Source organism: Chiloscyllium plagiosum, unplaced genomic scaffold (genome assembly GCF_037043375.1).
Source record: "Chiloscyllium plagiosum isolate Xiang-an unplaced genomic scaffold, Cpla_swu_hap1 HiC_scaffold_6, whole genome shotgun sequence".
Lineage (NCBI taxonomy): Eukaryota > Metazoa > Chordata > Chondrichthyes > Orectolobiformes > Hemiscylliidae > Chiloscyllium > Chiloscyllium plagiosum.
In genome coordinates this window covers 118,161,156-118,180,131 of record NW_028270144.1, presented here as the reverse complement: position 1 = coordinate 118,180,131, position 18,976 = coordinate 118,161,156, and the positions used below count along the sequence as shown (strand labels likewise).

The window sequence follows — 18,976 nt, the reverse complement described above, 5'->3', positions numbered from 1 at the left end:
AAATATCTTAGAATCCCTATAGCGTGGAAACAGGCCCTTCAGCCCAACGAGTCCACACCGATACTCCGGAGAGTAACCCACCCAGACCCATTCCCTTATTTCTCCACATTTCCCTTGATTAATGCACCGAACACTCTGGGCAATCTTTAGCATGGCCAATCCACCTAACCTGCACAGCTTTGGACTGTGGGAGGAAACCAGAGTACCGGGAGGAAACCCACGCAGACATGGCGAGAATGTGCAAATTCCACACAGACAGTGAGCCGAGGCTGGAATCGAACTCGAGTTCCTGGTGCTGTGAGGCTGCAGTGCTAACCACTGAGCCACTGTGCCGCCCCAATTTGATGAGCACTTAATGATGTAAAACAAGGTTTAAAACAAAACTCACTATACAGTTTAAATGCAACCCATTTAACTAATCAGTAAATGCTTTTTAATAGCACGAAACAATGTAAAAAAAATACACGTTCATCCAAAACCCAAAATCTATATACAATGCAATTTTAAATGGACAGTCAATTTGTTTCTTTGCTTCAGGATTGAGCTGCCATCCTTATTTCATACATAAAGCAAAAGTGTTTCAGCCCAACAGCGCATGATCAACAGCCAACGCACTACTTCAGGAATCGGTCCAACTTTCTCTGAATGTTTACAAAAGCATCCCTTCCCAGATAATCCACATTGCCTTCTTCCCACCTCCGTCTTTCCTCCGTTTGCACGGACTGGGTTGGCTCCCCCTCCAAGGACAGGTCTGCGAGAGAGGCTGCTACATCTTCCTGGTGGGGGGGCTGCAACATACAAACCGAGTCAGGATTCCACCAAACTGACAAAAACAATTGTCAAATAAAGACAGACAGCTAGGGAGAGAGGAGAAGAAATAAAAATAGCCAAGAGAGAGGGAGAAGGAAAGAGAAGCCTGGGGGAGACAGAGAGAGAGAGAAGCTGGGGATGAGAGAGAGAGAGTGGAGGTGGGGACAAGGAGAAACTGGGGTGGGGGGGGGGGGAAGAGAGAGAGAGAAGCTGGTGTGTGTGGGGGGGGAAGGGAGACAGAGAAGCTGGGAGGATGCAAGAGACAGAGAAGCTGGTGTGGGGTGGGCAGGGAGGGAGACAGAGAAGCTGGGGACGAGAGAGAGTGTGGAGGTGGGGACGAGAAACTGGGGAGGGCAGAAAAGAGAAAGAGAGAGAGAGGGAGAGAGAACCTGATGGGAAGACATTGACACTGGGGAAGAGAGAGAGAAGCTGGAGAGGTTGGGGACAGACAGAGAGAAAGAGAAGCTGGGGGAGGGGCAAGAGACAGAGAGAGAAACTGGAAAGAGAGAAGGAAGCTGGGAAAGAGAGAAAAACTGGGGGGGGGGGGGGCAGAAAGAGAGACAGATAATAGGTGTGTGTGCGAGACAGAGTGTGCGGGAGAGCATGCAAGGGAGAGAGTGAGAACGGAAAATAATACTTTTTCTGCTGACACATATCACAGTAATGCATTGGTTTTAAGACCAGGCTAATTTATGCTGCAGTGTGCAGCCAATGCATTGCAACACAGTAGAAAAGAAACATAGTATTAACTCAAGACTTCCCATTGATATCTCTAAGGGCACCCGAAATTAAGAACCTGCATTTACGGAATGCCATTTGGTATCTTCATGGTGTTTGAATAATGACTCCTCAAGTGCAATCTGCGTCGCACTGTGGGTAAAGACAGATGCCACGTTGCACACAGAAATCTATTCCAAGGACCACGGCAACCAGTTATTTATGATATCAATCAGTAGTTAAATATTGGTCAGGGACACCAGGCCAAACTATTCCAGGCAACCAATTATTCATGATATCAATCAACAGCTAAATATTGGCCAGGGATAACAAAACTCCCAAACTATTCACAAAACCGTGTCTTGGGATTGTTATGTCTTTCTAAATAAGTGGGTAGGACTTCATCCAACAGATGGCACTTCTGAAAATATGCACCAGTACATCACTCCCACTCTAACATGTTAGCCTAGATTGGAATGAAGCTCTGGAGTGTTCGAGTTACTGAAAAAAAGGAATATGTTGCCGAACCTTTGCTTTTTGTACACACCAGTACAAACGGAAGAATGCCCAATTTCAAACCAAGGGGCTTGGTGGCATAGTGGCAAAATTAGTAATCCAGACACCCAGGTAAATGGACAAATCTGGGGGAATTTAAATTCAATTAATAAAATCTGGGATTGAAAGTCAATTATTATAGAGATGTACAGCATGGAAACAGACGCTTCAGTCCAACCCGTCCATGCAGACCAGATATCCCAATCCAATCTAGTCCCACCTGCCAGCGCACGGCCCATATCCCTCCAAACCCTTCCTATTCATATACCCATCCAAACACCTCTTAAATGTTGCAATTGTGCCAGCCTCCACCACTTCCTCGGGCAGTTCATTCCATACACGTACCACCCTCTATGTGAAAAAGTTGCCCCTTGGGTCTCTTATATCTTTCCCCTCTCACCCTAAACCTATGCCCTCAAGTTCTGGACTCCCCGACCCCAGGGAAAAGACTTTGCCTATTTACCCTATCCATGACCCTCAGAATTTTGTAAACCTCTAGAAGGTCACCCCTTCAGCCTCCGACGCTCCAGGGAAAACAGCCCCAGCCTGTTCAACCTCTCCCTGTGCCTCAGATCCTCCAACCCTGGCAACATCTTTGTAAATCTTTTCTGAACCCTTTCAAGTTTCACAACATCTTTCCGATAGGAAGGAGACCAGAATTGCACGCAATATTCCAACAGTGGTCTAACCAATGTCCTGTATAGCTGCAACATGACCTCCCAACTCCTATACTCAATACTCTGACCAATAAGGGAAAGCATACCAAATGTCTTCTTCACTATCCTATCTACCTGTGACTCTACTTTCAAGGAGCTATGAACCTGCACTCCAAGGTCTCTTTGTTCAGCAACACTCCCTAGGACCTTACCATCAAGTGTATAAGTCTTGCTAAGATTTGCTTTCCCAAAATGCAGCACCTCTCATTTATCTGAATTAAACTCCATCTGCCACTTCTCAGCCCATTGGCCCATCTGGTCAAGATCCTGTTGTAATCCGAGGTAACCTTCTTCGCTGTTCACTACACCTCCAACTTTGGTGTCATCTGCAAACTTATTAACTGTACCCATAGAGTCCTACAGCATGGAGACAGGCCCTTTAGTCCAAACTAGTCCATGCCGACCAAAATGTCCATCCACACTAACCCCATTTCCCGGCACTTGGCCCATATCATTCTGATCTTTTCCTCGCCATGTATTTGTCTAAATGTCTTTTCAATGTTGTTAATGTACCCACCTCAACCACTTCCGCTGGCAGCTCATTCCATATGCGTACCACCCTCTGTGTATAAAAAGTTGCCCCTCAGGTTCCCTTTCATTCTTTCCCCTCTAATCTTAAACTAATGCCCTCTAGTCCTTGATTTTCCAACCCTGGGAAAAATACTGAGTGCATTCACCCTATCCATGTCTCCATGGTTATGGAGACAATCATCAACGATGATTGTAAATACTGGTCTGGCTCACCAAAGATAAAAGGTAATGTTGCCATGGTCCCAGAGGAGCACATGGCTGCTCTCCCATCAGAGAGACACGACTGGTGGTTGTTTAACCTGAAATCCTTTAAACATTCATAACCAGAATCACAGTAAAGGTGGTTCTCAAAGAGCGCAACAAGATCTTGATCAGGTAGTCAAATGGGCCAAGGAGTGCAACATAAAGTTTAATTTCGTTAAATGTAAAGTATTGCATTTTGGTAAGGCAACTCAGGGCAGGAATTATACACTTAATGGTAGGCCCTGGGAGTGTTGCCAATCAGAGATATCTAAGAGTGAAGAAATCTTTGCCAGACATCTTGGTATCTTGTGTAGCTCACGGTAAAATATCATTTGATAATACCCCTTTGAAGTGTGCTTCTGTGGTTTCTTTAACATGGGTTGTGCCAGGGCTGGGCAAGATAGCAGTTGGATGGGTGGAGGGGTCAGGGATTTGGTCAAAGCCTGGACCACTGGTGCCAAGAAAAATGGCATAGTTGCTTGAAATGGGGGCACAGGTAGGCAGGGCAGTGAAGGAGGTGCTTGGCACACATGAGTTCATTGGTCTGATCATAGAGTATAGAAGTTGGGATGTCACATTGCCGCTGTACAAGACATTGCTGAAGCTACTTTTAGAGTATCGCATTCAATTCCGGTCGCCCTGCTATAGGAAGAATGTTATTATACTGGAAAAACTGCAGAAACAATTTCCAAATGTGCTGCTGGGACTGGAGGGTTTCAGTTATTGGGATAGGTTAAGTAGGCTGGGATTTTTTTTTCTGGAGCATAGGAGGCTGAGGGGTTAATCAAATCATGAGGGGCATGAATAGGATTGAATAGCCAAGGTCTTTTCCCTGGGATGGGGGAGTCCAAAACTAGAGGGTTTAAAGGAAGATTTAAAAGAGACATGAGGGTCAACTTTTTCCATGGCATATGGAACAAACTGCCAGAGGATGAGGTGGAGGTGGCTACAATTACAGCATTTGGACAAATACATTGATGGGAAAGGTTCAGAAGAATATGGGCTAAATGCAGGCAAATGGTACTAGTTGGTGCAGACGATTTGGATCGAAACGTCTGTCCCCATGCTGTATGCTCCATTATATAACTGGGATAAGTGCTGATTTCTCAGAGCTCTCTCTATTCCTCCAATTCTGCCCTATTGCACATCCCCATTTCTCACTATGCCAATGGTGACTACACTTCTATCTCCCTGCACCCCAAAAACCTTGAGACTTGTCTATTTCTCCACATTCCTTTACGATGGTACTTTGAAACCCACCTTTGCAACCAAATCTTTGCCAGACATCCTGGTATCTTGTGTAGCTCACGGTAAAATATCATTTGATAATACCCCTTTGAAGTGTGCTTCTGTCGTTTCTTTAACATGGGTTGTGCCAGGGCTGGGCAAGATAGCAGTTGGGTAGGTGGAGGGGGCAGGGATTTGGTCAAAGCCTGGACCGTTAGTGCCAAGAAAAATGGCAATGGTATTTGGCTACAGCAGCAAAGATAATGCAAGCACAAAGACTGTCAGGAGAGAGGGATAAATGATGGAAGAAAAGATTGTGGAACAAAGATCTGCACTTTAATTTCTGTTCTCCTGATGCTGGCGGGCTCACTGCATTCCCCAGCTTTTGATTAACTTTTCATGCCAACAGGTCCAGAACCACAGCTGACATTAACTTGCTCATTCTCTTGAGGGGCCAAATCGAGATTCACATAAAAAAGTTGGCTTCAAAGTAAGAGGTGGGCAAAATGACAAATGATGTGGTACATGGGTGCCCATCTACGGAAATGGTTCAAATTTATTCTGCTTCAGATTTTGGCTCAGTGGTCATGAGAACAATGCCATTGTTTCAGTAGTAATCCCTTGGCTCCTCACCTCTCACTACACAGTTGTTTGAGTGTTTTAGGTATGTCCCTGTCCCCACACTGTGTTGCAGTTTGTCATTTTCTATATGTTAGCCCATGTGATGCACGCTGCGGAGAGTTAGTTACTTGTTAAGTCAGATAGCTTGATGATTATTAGCAACACCAGTTATGATTCCAAACTGTGTTAACATTTCGAGTCCAGTGACCTTTCTTCAGAACTGATTGCAGTTAGGGAAGGTTGTATTTATGTTGATGATAGATGCCAGAATGGAAAAGGAGTGAGTGGCTCAGCAGAGAAGGAACCGAAAGAGAGAACACAAGCAAGACAGCATGAGAGTGCAAGCGATTTCAGGATTGTTGATAGTAAGCCAGGGAAGTGAAGAAGCTAGATAGGTGATAATGGGGACTATGAGGAGTTGAAAATGGATTGGCCATGCTGAAAGCAACCCATGACAGGACAGGAACTGGGTTGTGGGGGTGGGTAATAGTCATGGAAGGAAATTGTCATGCTCTAAAATGGTTAAAGTTGAAGTTGAGTCCTAAAGGCTGTAATGTCTCCAAATATCAGATGAGGTGTTGCTCATCCAGATAGCATTGCAGATTGTAGATACTTTGCATGAACGTGTTCAGATACATAATGACACACCTCTGGAGCAGGTGAGGTTTGAACTCAGGCCTTGCAGCTCTGAGGTAGGGTCACCACCTTTGTGTCATATAAACCACATTGTAAAAAGGTGAACATTTGCTTTTCTCAGGGCAAACCCCAGCACCTCTACAGCTTTCCCCATCCTGGTCCCAAATGAGTCTTGCCCTCCTCCCACCTCACAAACACTCAACAACGAACCCTCCTCCTCAACTGAGATTACATGCGCGTTGGCATCACCGTGGGTCCTAGCAAGTCTCTACTGATTCCCGGATGCCTGGCCACCACCATTGCAACTGCTACTCTACCCCACAGGTGGGAAGACATTCCTCATGGGCACAGTCTCACTGTTACACAAGTCTCTGGTCACAATGATCCAAAACATGCTATTGTTTCTGATCCACCAAACCCACAAAAAGAGGGTTTCTCTCTCAGTGGTAGTCTCATGGCCAGAAGGTGCAGCAAGTGGGTGTGAACCCCACTCCACAGACCCTGGGCAAAGAGAGACTAGGACTTCAATTCTGAATTCTAGTTTGACACTCTGCTGAATAACAGTGTCTGGTGGACCCCAGCTGTGGTGCTGTGTGCTGTTCTGGTTACCACAGTACAGGAAGGATGTGAAAATGCTGGAGAGGATGCTCACCAGGATGTTGCCTGGGCTGCGGTGATTCACCTATGAGGAGAGACTGGGGCTATTTTCCTTTGAGCAGGAAATGGTTCAGCGGGGAAGTGATTGAGGTGTGCAGAAGTTCTGAGGGCCACAGATAGGGTAGAAAGGAAGAAACATTTACCCTTGATAGGGGGTTCAATAACTGCAATGCACAGGAGGTTTAAGTGAGGATTTAAGATAAAAGTTTATTCACCCAGTATGGTGAGTGTCTCAATCGCACTGCCTGAAAGGTGTGATGGAGTTGGGAACCATCACAACATTTAAAACTACTTAGATGAAACATCATAAATAGCAAAAACAATGAATAGTCAAGAGCTGTAAATGGAGATTGATGTCCCTCGGTGCTTGACGATTGGTGTAGGCACTTTGGACCTGAAGGCCTCTATCCATGCTGCAAACCTCTATGACTCGGTGGGTGTGCACATCTCAAAATATCAATGACTGGAGACCGTACATTCTCTTTGCATTTGCAACTGATACCCCAGTCAGCCTTATTCCATACAGTCATTATGGCACAGAAGGTGAACATTGATCCATCAATGCCAGTCTGCTAATCAGCCTGTGAATCCTTCCCTCCTACCTTACTGAGCCCTTCCTTCGAGAATAGTGAAGATATGTAGAAGCAATGGAAGATTTATTTTTTAAAAAGCCTCAATTCTACATTGTGAAAAATACACTTACTGGTTTACTTGGCTCAGGTGTGACAGGAGGTATAATTTCAGTTTCCTAAGTGAAAGATTGAATAAACAAATCAGTATCCACATTTTCAAAATAACCTATGATTTACAGAATTGATTAATTGGTAGTTTTGGCCCAGTTTTCCAAAGTACCCTGAACCAAGCAGTCATGAATTGAACTGAGATGAACTTTTACTTTTTTCTTCTTATTTATGACTTCAGTCATTAATATAGGCGCTGTGGTATGGCAACATCTAAAACTTACATTTTTGTAAAAATATACATGACAATAAATTGCTATTCTGTTCGAATTCAAATTCCAATTTTCACCATATTAGGTTCTGTGACTTTAAACTTGAGCTATAATGTTGACATTTGGCCTCTCTGTTCATTTATTTTCGAGTTATTCGAGAGAATAGTCTTGTGTTTGGGTCACTGATTGATTTAATTACTTGTTGCTATTGGCAATCTGGCCTTGGCACCCACAGAGTCAGTGAACTACTCCAGGACAGAAGGCCTATGCAGCAAAAGAGCAAGAGTACGCTATTCAGCCCCTCAAACCTGCTCCGCCATTTAATAAGATGGTTGTTGATCAGTTTATCGAATGCATTTTACTCCAATTCAACTCAGCAAGTAGTAAATATTTTGCTGGAGATGTGGAGGAGAGGTGATTGAGGGACCTTGTGAAAGATAGGGACAAAGCATAGCATAGTTTTGTTTTTGGTCAAGGTCAAATGCATCTGAAAGAATGACATGGCAAGGGATTTTAAAAAGTGAGCAAGGTAAAATAAAGAGGACGGATCTGAAGTTGGCATGCACTGGTCAACATAGCTTCAGTAACAATTCTGCCTCAATAGACAGCAGCTACCATGCTACGTTCTGTATCAACTACAACACAACACTGGGACAGTTACCACCGAGTTAGCTGTGCTCCCCAAGCGACAAATGCACACAGCATTAGAATTAGATTGTGATATAGATGGTTAAGAGGGAAGATCAGGGAGACACAATTGAGTAAGTCAAGCAGTACTCTTGTCATGACGCCCAATACTCAACTGATATGGTAACACAGTCTGCTTTACACAGCATCAGTTCACAATCTTTGATTAGAGGGATTTTTAAGGCAATTACACCTAAAAAGTTTGTATTAAACTCTTAGTGCAACATTGTTGATTAACATGCCCAAGCATTAGAGAGCAGGTTAGCTTATTTTGTAAAAGAGGCTGGGTAATTGAGAGGATTGATTTACGCGGCTAGTTGCAGTCTGATATTCACATGTACCATCTCCAAAGACGTCGTAAGGGGTTCAGCAAGTAACGGCACATTCGGTTCTTTTACATTGTCATTAGGTATATATGCAAAATAGTGCTGTTGAAAATAAAGGAGAATGATTTGTAAATGTCATTTTATCACACCGGGCTTAATCTCTACCATGCCATTTAATTGCTACAATATATAAATGTCATATTTTTCTTTCTAAAAAAAACAACCAAAAATCAATTCAGATTATAGATTCTTGCAACATTGCTACTAAGGTTTCTGTGCAATGCACATTTAATGTTAGAAACTAAAGGAGATCAGAGGACAAACATTTTCACCTAGAGAGAGGTAGAGTTATGGAAGCTGCAGCCTGAGAGGGTGGTGGAGGCAAGTACTCTCATAACATTTAAGAAATATCTGGATGAGCACTTAAAATACCAGGACACAATCGGCGATGGAACAAGTTCAGGTAAGTAGGATTAATGTAGTTTTATACTTTTTAGTCAGCATTGACACAGTGTACGGAGTGTCACAGTGGCTCAGTGATTAGCACTGCTGCCTTAGTTCCAAGGACCCAGGTTCCACCTTCAGGTGACTGTGTGAAATTTGCATGTTCTCCCTGTGTCTGTGTGAGTTCCCTCCACGTGCTCCAGTTTCCTCCCATAGTGTAAAGATATGGAAGTTAGGTGGATTAGCCATGGGAATTACAGGGATAGAGAGCATTGGGTGGTCATTATGGACTAGAAGGGCCGAATGGCCTGCATCCATACTGTAGGTATTCTATGAATGGTGAGCTGAGGGCCTGTTTTTATGCTGCATGACTCTATGATTAAAATAATGCCTTAGCTTAAGGACAGTTTATCAGTTAGCCACTTAGTGACCAAATTAACATTGTGCCTCTTTGCTCAGTATGAAAGCTGGCAGTTCTGTGCCAAGTCAAGCAGTTAAAAAGCAATTAAAAAGTTATAAAAATGCTAGTTTTGACATTTTCCATGATAATTGTGTCCTAAACCAGGTGAAGTATAAAGCTTTACACTCAATGGCAGACAAACAACGAACAACAGTAGGCCATTTGAGCCTTCTCCACCATTCAACATGACCTTGGCTGGTTGGATCTTAACTTCAACTGTACCTTTTTGAATAGTCCCGATAATCCTTCATCCCCTTGGTAATTAAGGATCTACTCCTTGATAATTAAAGATCTTTCTACTTCTGTGTTAAAAATAAAGATTCTGCCTTTTCAGAATGGAATTCCAAAGACTCTCAACCCTCAGAGAGAAAAAAAAATTGCTTCTGCATCTCGGTTTTAAAAGGACAGCCACTTATTTGTAAACCCTGACGCCTAATTCTAGATTATCCCACAGAAGGAAACATCCTTTCAACACCCACCTGGTCAAGTCCCCTCAAGATCTTGTATGTTTGTCACATCTGACTCTTCTAAATTATAGAGGATACGGGCCTAGCCTATCTGCCTAAGCCTTTCTTCAGAATACAGCCTGCTCTTTCCAGGTAACAGTCTAGTAGATCTTCTCTAAACTGCTTCCAACACATTGTCATCTTTCTCAGAGTACCGTGGCCAGTACTGTACACAACACTCTGGATGCAGTCTCACCAATGCTGGAGCATAGCCTCCTTAATCTTGCATTCAGTTCCCTTCGCAACAAACCAATACATTCTATTAGCTATCCTGATTATTTGCTATACCTGCATACTAACCTTCTGTGATCCATGCACTTGGACTCACAGATCTCTCCACAACAATATCTCATCATTCAGATAATATGCTACTTTTTTTTATTCTTTCTGCCAAAATGGACATTTACTCTATTTGACAGATCTTGTCCAAGAAGTGGGCGGCACGGTGGCACAGTGGTTAGCACTGCTGCCTCACAGCGCCAGAGACCCGGGTTCAATTCCCGCCTCAGGCGACTCTCTGTGTGGAGTTTTCACATTTTCCCCGTGTCTGCGTGGGTTTCCTCCGGGTGCTCCGGTTTCCTCCCACAATCCAAAAATGTGCAGGTTAGGTGAATTGACCATGCTAAATTGTCCATAGTGTTTGGTGAAGGGGTAAATGTAGGAGTATGGGTCTGGGTGGTATACGCTTCGGCGGGTCGGTGTGGACTTGTTGGGCCGAAGGGCTTGTTTCCACACTTTAAGTAATCTAATCTTGACAGATCTTGTTCTTGATTGTTACTTTATTTACAGAATGCAGAATTACACGTGTCCTCACTACCTGACAACTGCCCCAAGGAGCCCTTTGGATTCTTTTGATGTATCTAACTTAGCCTGTTAAACCAAATTGATCCAACTTTAAAAAAGTGATAGCACCAATAAAGGCACTGTAACAAAAGACAGAATCCCACAAGAAACTTACCAAGTTCAAATGAAAAAGTGATTTTAGAGGGAGTTGATGCACTACAGCTCCTGCAGTGCCCACAAGTCATGGCACAGTCTCTCTTCTTGTTATTTCAAGAAATCATTTAAAATAAGGCACACAAATTAAACCAAAGGTGGAGCAAATTAAACAGCCTCCTTAAGAGCACTGGAACCCTGGACCAAAATCTCAAAGAAAATTTTGTAGGGTAATTATGCACGCCAGCTCCTGTTGGAACCATTGTCACCTTTATATTATCTTAATTAAGCCAATCAAACAGAACTAAACTAAACAAATGAAAGCTTCTTAAAAATGGACACTGTAATGAAAGAAGATTCTAAAAGAAAGCTTACAAATTTAAAGTTTGGTCATGGGGACAGTTTTTGGAGAAACTCATGAAACCATGACCATCTCCATCTAGGTGGTCATGGGCAGCAGATACATGGGAACACCACTTCCTGCAATTCACTTCCAAGTCACTAACCATCCTGACTTCTAAATATATTGTATTCCTTCAGTTTTGCAGAATCAAAATCCTGAAACTTCCTCCCTAACAGCATTATGGGTCTACCTCCAGCACATGGACAGCAATGGTTCAAGAAAGCAACTCACCACCACTAACTCAAGTGCAACTAGGAATGGGCAATAAATGCTGACCCAGCCAGCATTGCCCATGACCCATGAGTGAAAACAAAAAGCCTACTTATAACTGCTCTACTTATTTAAACAATTTTACTGTGTATTTTCATATAATTAACATATTATTAAACACAACATAACCAAAAGTGCCATTTGGTTCGACTAAATCACAAACATTTAATTTTATAAAGTTTAAGATGGCTGAAAAAGAAACTTATTTTTGAATAAACTTTGCTTTGTGATTGGGTTATAGAGGTCTTCGAAGACAGCATTCTTCAAATGCATTAACATTTTGAGTCAGTGAAAGGGCACAGACTTGGAGGTTTGTCTCAAAGAAGTTCAAGACTTGGAAAAGGTTTCGTGTTTGGATACCGCCATGTCTTAGCACACTCTTTAATTTCAGCATTGCTTCCACACGGTTGTGGAAATTCAAATCCCATGGTGATGATAATCAATATTTTTTGTACCAGTGTATGAGAGTTTATTGATATATGTTCATACAAAGCTAACTCTACCAGCTCCAATTTACTCACTGTAAAGTAAGCAACTTAACTTGCGTTCTGCAATCAATTGTGCAGTCTCACACATTTCGTTGTGAAATAGACTCAAACTTTGAGTCAGAATCTACCAACACAAATAACTCAGCTCGAATGGGTATCTCTCTCAGTCATTCCACAATGAGACATATGAGAACTCACTTGCACAAGCAGTCAGGATAACTACATTTGGGTGAGCTTGATAAACGCAGACAGGAACAGAATGGAGTATCTTGATGGGGCTGAGATAAAGGAGGGGTGGGAGGAGGTTGGACTAAAGCATAAACACTACCTCAGCCTTGTTGGCTGCTGAGGCAAATATTATTACAATAGATGCAAGAATCCTGTGTTAAGGGAGATCAGGGAGAGTGAACAGAGATTCCTAGTGGGGCATGATTGAAACAAAAGCACACGTGAGACAATCTAAATTGCAAAATATAGAAAATGGTGGAAGATGTACAGTAATGGAAAAATAATCTGTTGATCATACAGTGGTTGGACAAGATGACGTCTGACAGAGGCTCTCAAACCCACAGACATGAACTTTTTGTTGCACAGATGCTGAGTAAAGGCCTTTTGGATCTTCTGTTCAATGAATAGGACATCAGGTCATGACCTCTCGAATATCTGTATCTCCCGAAGGAACCTGCAAGTTAGATTGGAGGATGGGGGAAATTGACACTGGCAAATGGGATACGGCTGCTGAGGGCTGGGACAGCTGAAGGATGATCATAAGTAAAGCATGGGAATGAGGGAGGGGATCAGCTGGCCAAATAAAGGGCCCAGATAAACAAAGGCCAGAGAAACATGCACCCTCCCAGCCCACTGCCTTCTTCCACAGCATACATAGCTGAGCCTTGGGGCTGTTGGTTATATTCGGGAATGCTTTGCAGAATCAATGCGTGGCACGGTGGCACAGTGGTTAGCACTGCTGCCTCACAGCGCCAGAGACACGGGTTCAATTCCCGCCTCAGGCGACTCTCTGTGTGGAGTTTGCACATTCTCCCAGTGTTTGCGCAGGTTTCCTCTGGGTGCTCCGGTTTCCTCCCACAGTCCAAAGATGTTCAGGTGAATTGGCCATGCTAAATTGCCCGTAGTGTTAGGTGTAGCAGAATGGGTTTGGGCGGGTTGCTCTTCGGAAGGTCAGTGTGGACTTGTTGGGCTGAATGGCCTGTTTCCACACTAAGTAATCTAATCTAATTGGTCAGCAAGATGCAAACTAGCATCTTGTAGACAGAATTGCTATTGTCGCTGACTAAACTGCAGTGTATTTCCAGAACTTTCTGTTTCTCTGTCCGAAGAGTTGTACTGAGAGAAAGTGAGGACTGCAGATGCTGGAGATTAGAGTCGAAAAGTGTTGCGCTGGAAACACACAGCAGATCAGACAACATCCGAGGAGCAGGAGAGTCGGCGTTTCGGGCATAAGCCCTTCATCAGGAATGTATGCCAACATTAAACCTATTAGTCCACCAGTCAAATGCAAGGGTAAAGAAAGCTCAAAGCTAACATTGTGATAAAAGTGGGCAATAAGGGTTTTCATTCACAATTGACACTTTAATCAGTATAAATCCTGATTTTTGTACAATCGATAGATGATGATGATTAAAGTTGTAGAATTTCATTATACATACAAATTGCTAACTATACATGCTGCAGATATCCACAAAACATTGGACCACTTTAAAGGGGTGAACAGTACAATTCAGCACTCCCAACCACTATCACCAGGAATATCATGGAATCTTCTAGAATTGAAGATTAGCCTCCAGGATACAGCTGCAAGAAACCCAGGTCAAAGAACATTGATTTTTATAACCTATTTAGAAAGGTTTCTTTCAACCTTCTCATTTACTGTAAAGAAAATATTGGGATATGAGGAAGGAACGCTGATTGTTTCACCAATTGTCAAGGTTACTGCAATTGGCTAACAAAGCAGTCGTCCCCTTCCTCACTGGCCAGAGAAGACAACCAGGTGATGGAGGATGCTTTCAGGAGGAGAACATTCAGTCTGAGCAGGAAACCCAGTCTGCCACACTTGCAGGTAGAGTGCACAACGAGCAGCACTGAATCAGAAGTGATAATGTAACACACTTATAAATTATTTGAGAATTTAAAAATATGCCTCAGCAAATATATACTTACATGTTTGGTTAACATGGAATGGCCAGCGGTTATCTTTTCTCTTTTCTGAAATGGAAAATGAAAAATGGATTTTTTTTTTATTAATTTAAATTAATTAATTAATTTAACCTTTTAAAGGTTATTTATGACTTGCAGTAAATGAAGTAAATAAATTATATTCTTATTTATCTTAACTGGTGCTGCATTCATTGGCTTCCATCACTTTCCATTTTCTCTTCAAAACTGAAAAACAATGGTCCTTGCCTAAGGTAAATTCCACCTCCTGTCAGTCTAGCACTGCAGACACAGCACCCAAAACTGTAATGAAATCCCAGTTGGCAGAGGCCTGGGCATGGCCTAATTGTTGCGCTCACCAAGACCAGCTGCTAGAATTGAACAGAAGCAACTGGAAGGAAGGAAAAGGGCCAAAAACGTTGTTACGACGTGCTCAGCTGCTGGTCCTCATCCAATAAGCCTTGCATGAATGTGACGTGAGGTTAGCATCCATTTTCCAAGACTGAAGAGTCTGTTGGCATTCGCCACGAAATCAAATGCAAGAATACATCCTTCATGGGATAGAATGAAGAGGTATTGCTACCTACAAACCAAACTACTGCTAGTATTTAACTAGAGATCAGGGGAGGAAATATTAGCAAAACCAAGAAGTTCATGATGTTGGAGAGAAAAAAAATTAAGCCATTCAGATATTGTTCTAGTGCTAATATCACTAGACTGGCAACCCAGAGGCTCAGATTATGCTCTGCAGACATGGATTCCAATCATTATGGTGGCTGATGGGAGTTTAAACTCAATCAATAAATCTGGAATATAAAACTAGTTACAGTAATGGTGGCCCTGAAGCTACCATTAGAGAAAGAACCAGACTTGATATTCTCGTCCAATATGGCATTTCCTTAGTACAGTTCTGAAAAATCATAGCAGACTCAGAACACTGATTCCATTTCTCTCTCCACTGATGCTGCCAAACCTGCTGAGTTCCTCCAGTATTTTATTTCATAATTCCAGCAACAACAGTTTCATAATAATAAAAGCAACACACTATCACGATTGTCATAAGAACCCATTGGATGAACTTATGACTCTTAAGGAAGGAAATCTGCTGTTCTTACTTGACCAGGCCTGCACGTGACGCTCAACCCACAGCACTGTGAATGACTCTTAACTGCTCTTTGAAATGGTCTAGCCAGCAACTCAATCAAATAGCAATAGTTTCTGGCCTTGCCACTAACATCCATATTCCACAAACAAATGATGAGATTGTGCAAAATGTAACATTTCTATTTTTCAAAAGAAATCCATTAGGATTTGGCTGTCACCGTCCAGACCTTCAACTATTGCCCATCCCGGGTTAATGAGAGAATGTAGTAGTCGACTCAACTTTCTATCTGTGTGGGACTGGAGTCACATATAAACCAGACCAAGACGGGAAGCAGGTTCCATTTGCCTGAAGACATTAGTGATCCAATTAGTCATTTGGTTGTTGTACAATGTTCCGTCACACCACCTTTACAGTTACCAATTCTTCATCCACTGGATTCAAATTCATCAACAGCCAGAGAGTGAGACTCTCTGGATTATTAAGAGTCCTGTAAGGTAACCACTTCAATGCCTTGAAGGAGACCGAAACAGTGACGATAACGAGCAGGGAGGGAAAATGGCTCTGAAGCACTGTGACCACAAGGCAAACAAACAATGATTGTAGCTAAACACCGGCCTAATGCTTAGACCACTTGAGAAGAGATTTAAAAGTCAAGCACCTAGTTCAGGCAATTTTTTTTTTCAGAAAAAACTAAAAAGCCTTCAGAAAAGAAACGTTACCCTGAAATGAAAAGAGACCGCCACAAGAAAAAAAATGACACTTTCTTAAACCAAATAGAAGGCAATTGAGGTGGACTGTACAGTGTACTTTCACAAACAAGTCACAAGTATTGCTGAATAAAACAGAGAGGTTGTCAAAGTTTTTGACCTGCACTGATCAAGATACAGGACTGTCAAAGATTCAAAGATTCAAAAAAACAAAATTAATTTGTATTGACTTTGACTTATCAATTTTTTTTAAACCTCATTTGTATTTTATTTTTCTTCATGTTTCCAGTGCATTGGCATTCAGATGCTTAGATAACCTTTGCTCCCAACATTTAAAAAATGCTGTTCATCCTTTCTTGACTTAACTCAACCTAAATGGAAAAGAATAGAAATGACAGTGTGGCCTTCTAGAGCATTTCTGAAAAATAATTCGCAAATTGTATTAGTCATGGTTACTTACTGATGTCAGATGTTGATGTGGAGGTGCCTGTGTTGGACTGGGGTGGACAAAATCACAAGTCACATGACATCAGGTTATAGTCCAACAGGCTTATTGTAAATCACAAGCCTTCAGAGCACTACTCCTTCATTAGATGAAGGCTTCACCTGATGAAAGAGCAGTGCTGCAAAAACTCGTGATTCTCAATACACCTGCTGGACTATAATCTAGTGTCATGTGACTTCTGACAATGCCAGATTTTGCAATAACAATCAAAAAATGTAAGTCAATAAGTAAAAATAACTGCCTTTATATTAAAAATTAGTTATTCCTTTTGTAAACAGAAATCAAATTCTCAAACTGCCACAGAGGGATTTTAAATGCTTGTGATCCAGATTATGGCCAGTCCACTAACACAACTACACGGCTGTAGTTTTTTGGATATTGGTTGAATCCTGATGACCAGTCAGACTGAATCAGAATCACAAAAGATATGCAGGAGAACGATTGCAGGTGTAGTCATTCATCAAGCTTTCCCATTCTTACCTGGCATACAGGCACGGTATGACCTACAGGCTTCACCAACCAACCTTATATATTTTAAATACAAGAGACTGTGACCATTTAAAAAAAACAATTACTTCTAAACGGTTTCATTAAATGCTGTGCGTGATGTTGATAGCTAATGTTGCCAAGTATTAGATTGTCAGCTAATTCTATTTTGAAACCTAAGTGGGTTGTTGAGAGGATTGATTTACGAGGTTAGTTGCAGTCTGATTCTCACATGTACTGTCTTCTTAGCTGACTTTCTGGTTGGAAGGGTTACACCATATCTAATAGATGCAGGTATTGGTATTTTCTGTTAAAAATAAAGAAAAACGATCTGTAAATCTCAATTATTCACATCAGATTTGTCTGTACTGTGCCATATTGTTATTGCTACTGCACATAATAATAGAAAGGTTATATACTACAGATGATGAAACCCAGATTAAGATGAGTTTCATCTTTGTAACACTGCCACTACACTCTGTGGAGTCTAACTTCTATGGTTAAGAATCAGGGAAAAAAACAAAACTTAACCTCAGGATAGTTTTAATAAGTTGCTCCACAGGTGGAAAGTGGCATTGTGGAGGAGCTACCAGTTACAGTCTCAGTGTATAAGAAAAATACATGAACATATTAGGAATAAATCATTTATCCCTTTAAGTGTGTCTTGCTAATTGATCTGATTGTAGCCTCTCATACACTTTTGCTCCCATGTCATTCAAGAATCTCTCTAACCCCAATTTCAAAACATTCAAAGACCCTACCTCAATGCTCCTCTTGAGAAACAAATTCCACAAACTAATGACTCTAAGAAACAGCATTCCTTCACACTGCCATCTTAAATAGGAGTCTCTGAAGTTTAATGTGTTCCTCAGTTCTAGTCTCCCTCATTGGGAGCAGGGGCTTGGCAGGATGCATAGCCAGAAGCTGACAGGGGATACCTAAACAGCTTTGACTTGGGAACTGGGTTTGGATGGGTGAGTCTCACGATATCAAATCAATCATTTAGGATGGACAAGAGGAGAAATATCTTCACTCAAAAGGCACATGAATCTTTGGTATTGTCAATCCTAGAAGGTTGTGAGTGCTGCTGGGTCACGTCTATTTGAGACCGCGATAGTCAGACTTTTTTGATCTTTCAGATTACCATCAGATGTCGGGAGAGGGTGGGAACGTGGAGTCCTTTGAAACTGTATTGAATAGTGAAGGCAGCTCAAGGGAACAATGGGTCTTACTCTCTCTCTTACTGTAGATCTTCTTAATCCATCGAAAATGACACAGGAAAATTCCAAAATTTATGCCAGAATTATGATAAATACTATTTTCAAACTAATAGAGATTGAAGCGAATTGATCAAAATAAAATCACCAACATTTATATTCATCCAGTTTGCCTAGCAATAAAAGTATATGAGGTATCCTTTGAATTAAGCAATGGGAACAAACAATACAGACAAGTGCCCCAAGCCATACCCACCACTCAAATAGCAGGACAACGTAACAGTGGTTTCTGTTCGAGGCGGTGACCCCCTAGTCTTAGTTTCACCTGCTAGTGGAAACAACCTTCCTGCTTCGATAAGATTCCCCCATCACATACAGGTCTGATCAGGTAAGGACAGCAGATTTCCTTCCTTAGATAAAAAAAAAACCCAAGCCAAAAGGCAACTGGTTTCTGACCCTGACATTCCTTGGACTTTTGCTGAGGCCGGCTCAGAGTATGCACCACCAGAGGCGATACATTAGTTAAGCCCATCCCTATGGCACAGTGTTTCAGTGATTAGCACTGCTGCCTCACAGCGCCAGGGACCGAGGTTCAATTC

General features: G+C 42.1%; 1 protein-coding gene across 11 annotated transcripts in view; it reads right to left on the bottom strand.

Annotated features, from left to right (window-relative positions):
• Window positions 1-410: 410 nt before the first annotated feature.
• Window positions 411-18,976, bottom strand: part of LOC122550924 (glycogenin-1-like) — a 110,149-nt gene continuing 91,583 nt past the window's right edge. For 5 of the 11 annotated variants that reach the window (XM_043692389.2, XM_043692395.2, XM_043692398.2 and 2 more), the window contains 4 exons: window positions 14,364-14,408; window positions 8,688-8,780; window positions 7,417-7,461; window positions 411-788 (listed from right to left, as the gene is read on the bottom strand). In XM_043692389.2, the coding sequence (XP_043548324.1) occupies window positions 615-788; window positions 7,417-7,461; window positions 8,688-8,780; window positions 14,364-14,408 (357 nt within the window). In that variant the 3' untranslated portion in view covers window positions 411-614. Of the gene's footprint in view, window positions 789-7,416; window positions 7,462-8,661; window positions 8,781-14,363; window positions 14,409-18,976 lie in introns of all 11 variants that reach the window. The other 6 variants (XM_043692394.2, XM_043692397.2, XM_043692399.2 and 3 more) reach the window with 3 other exon arrangements.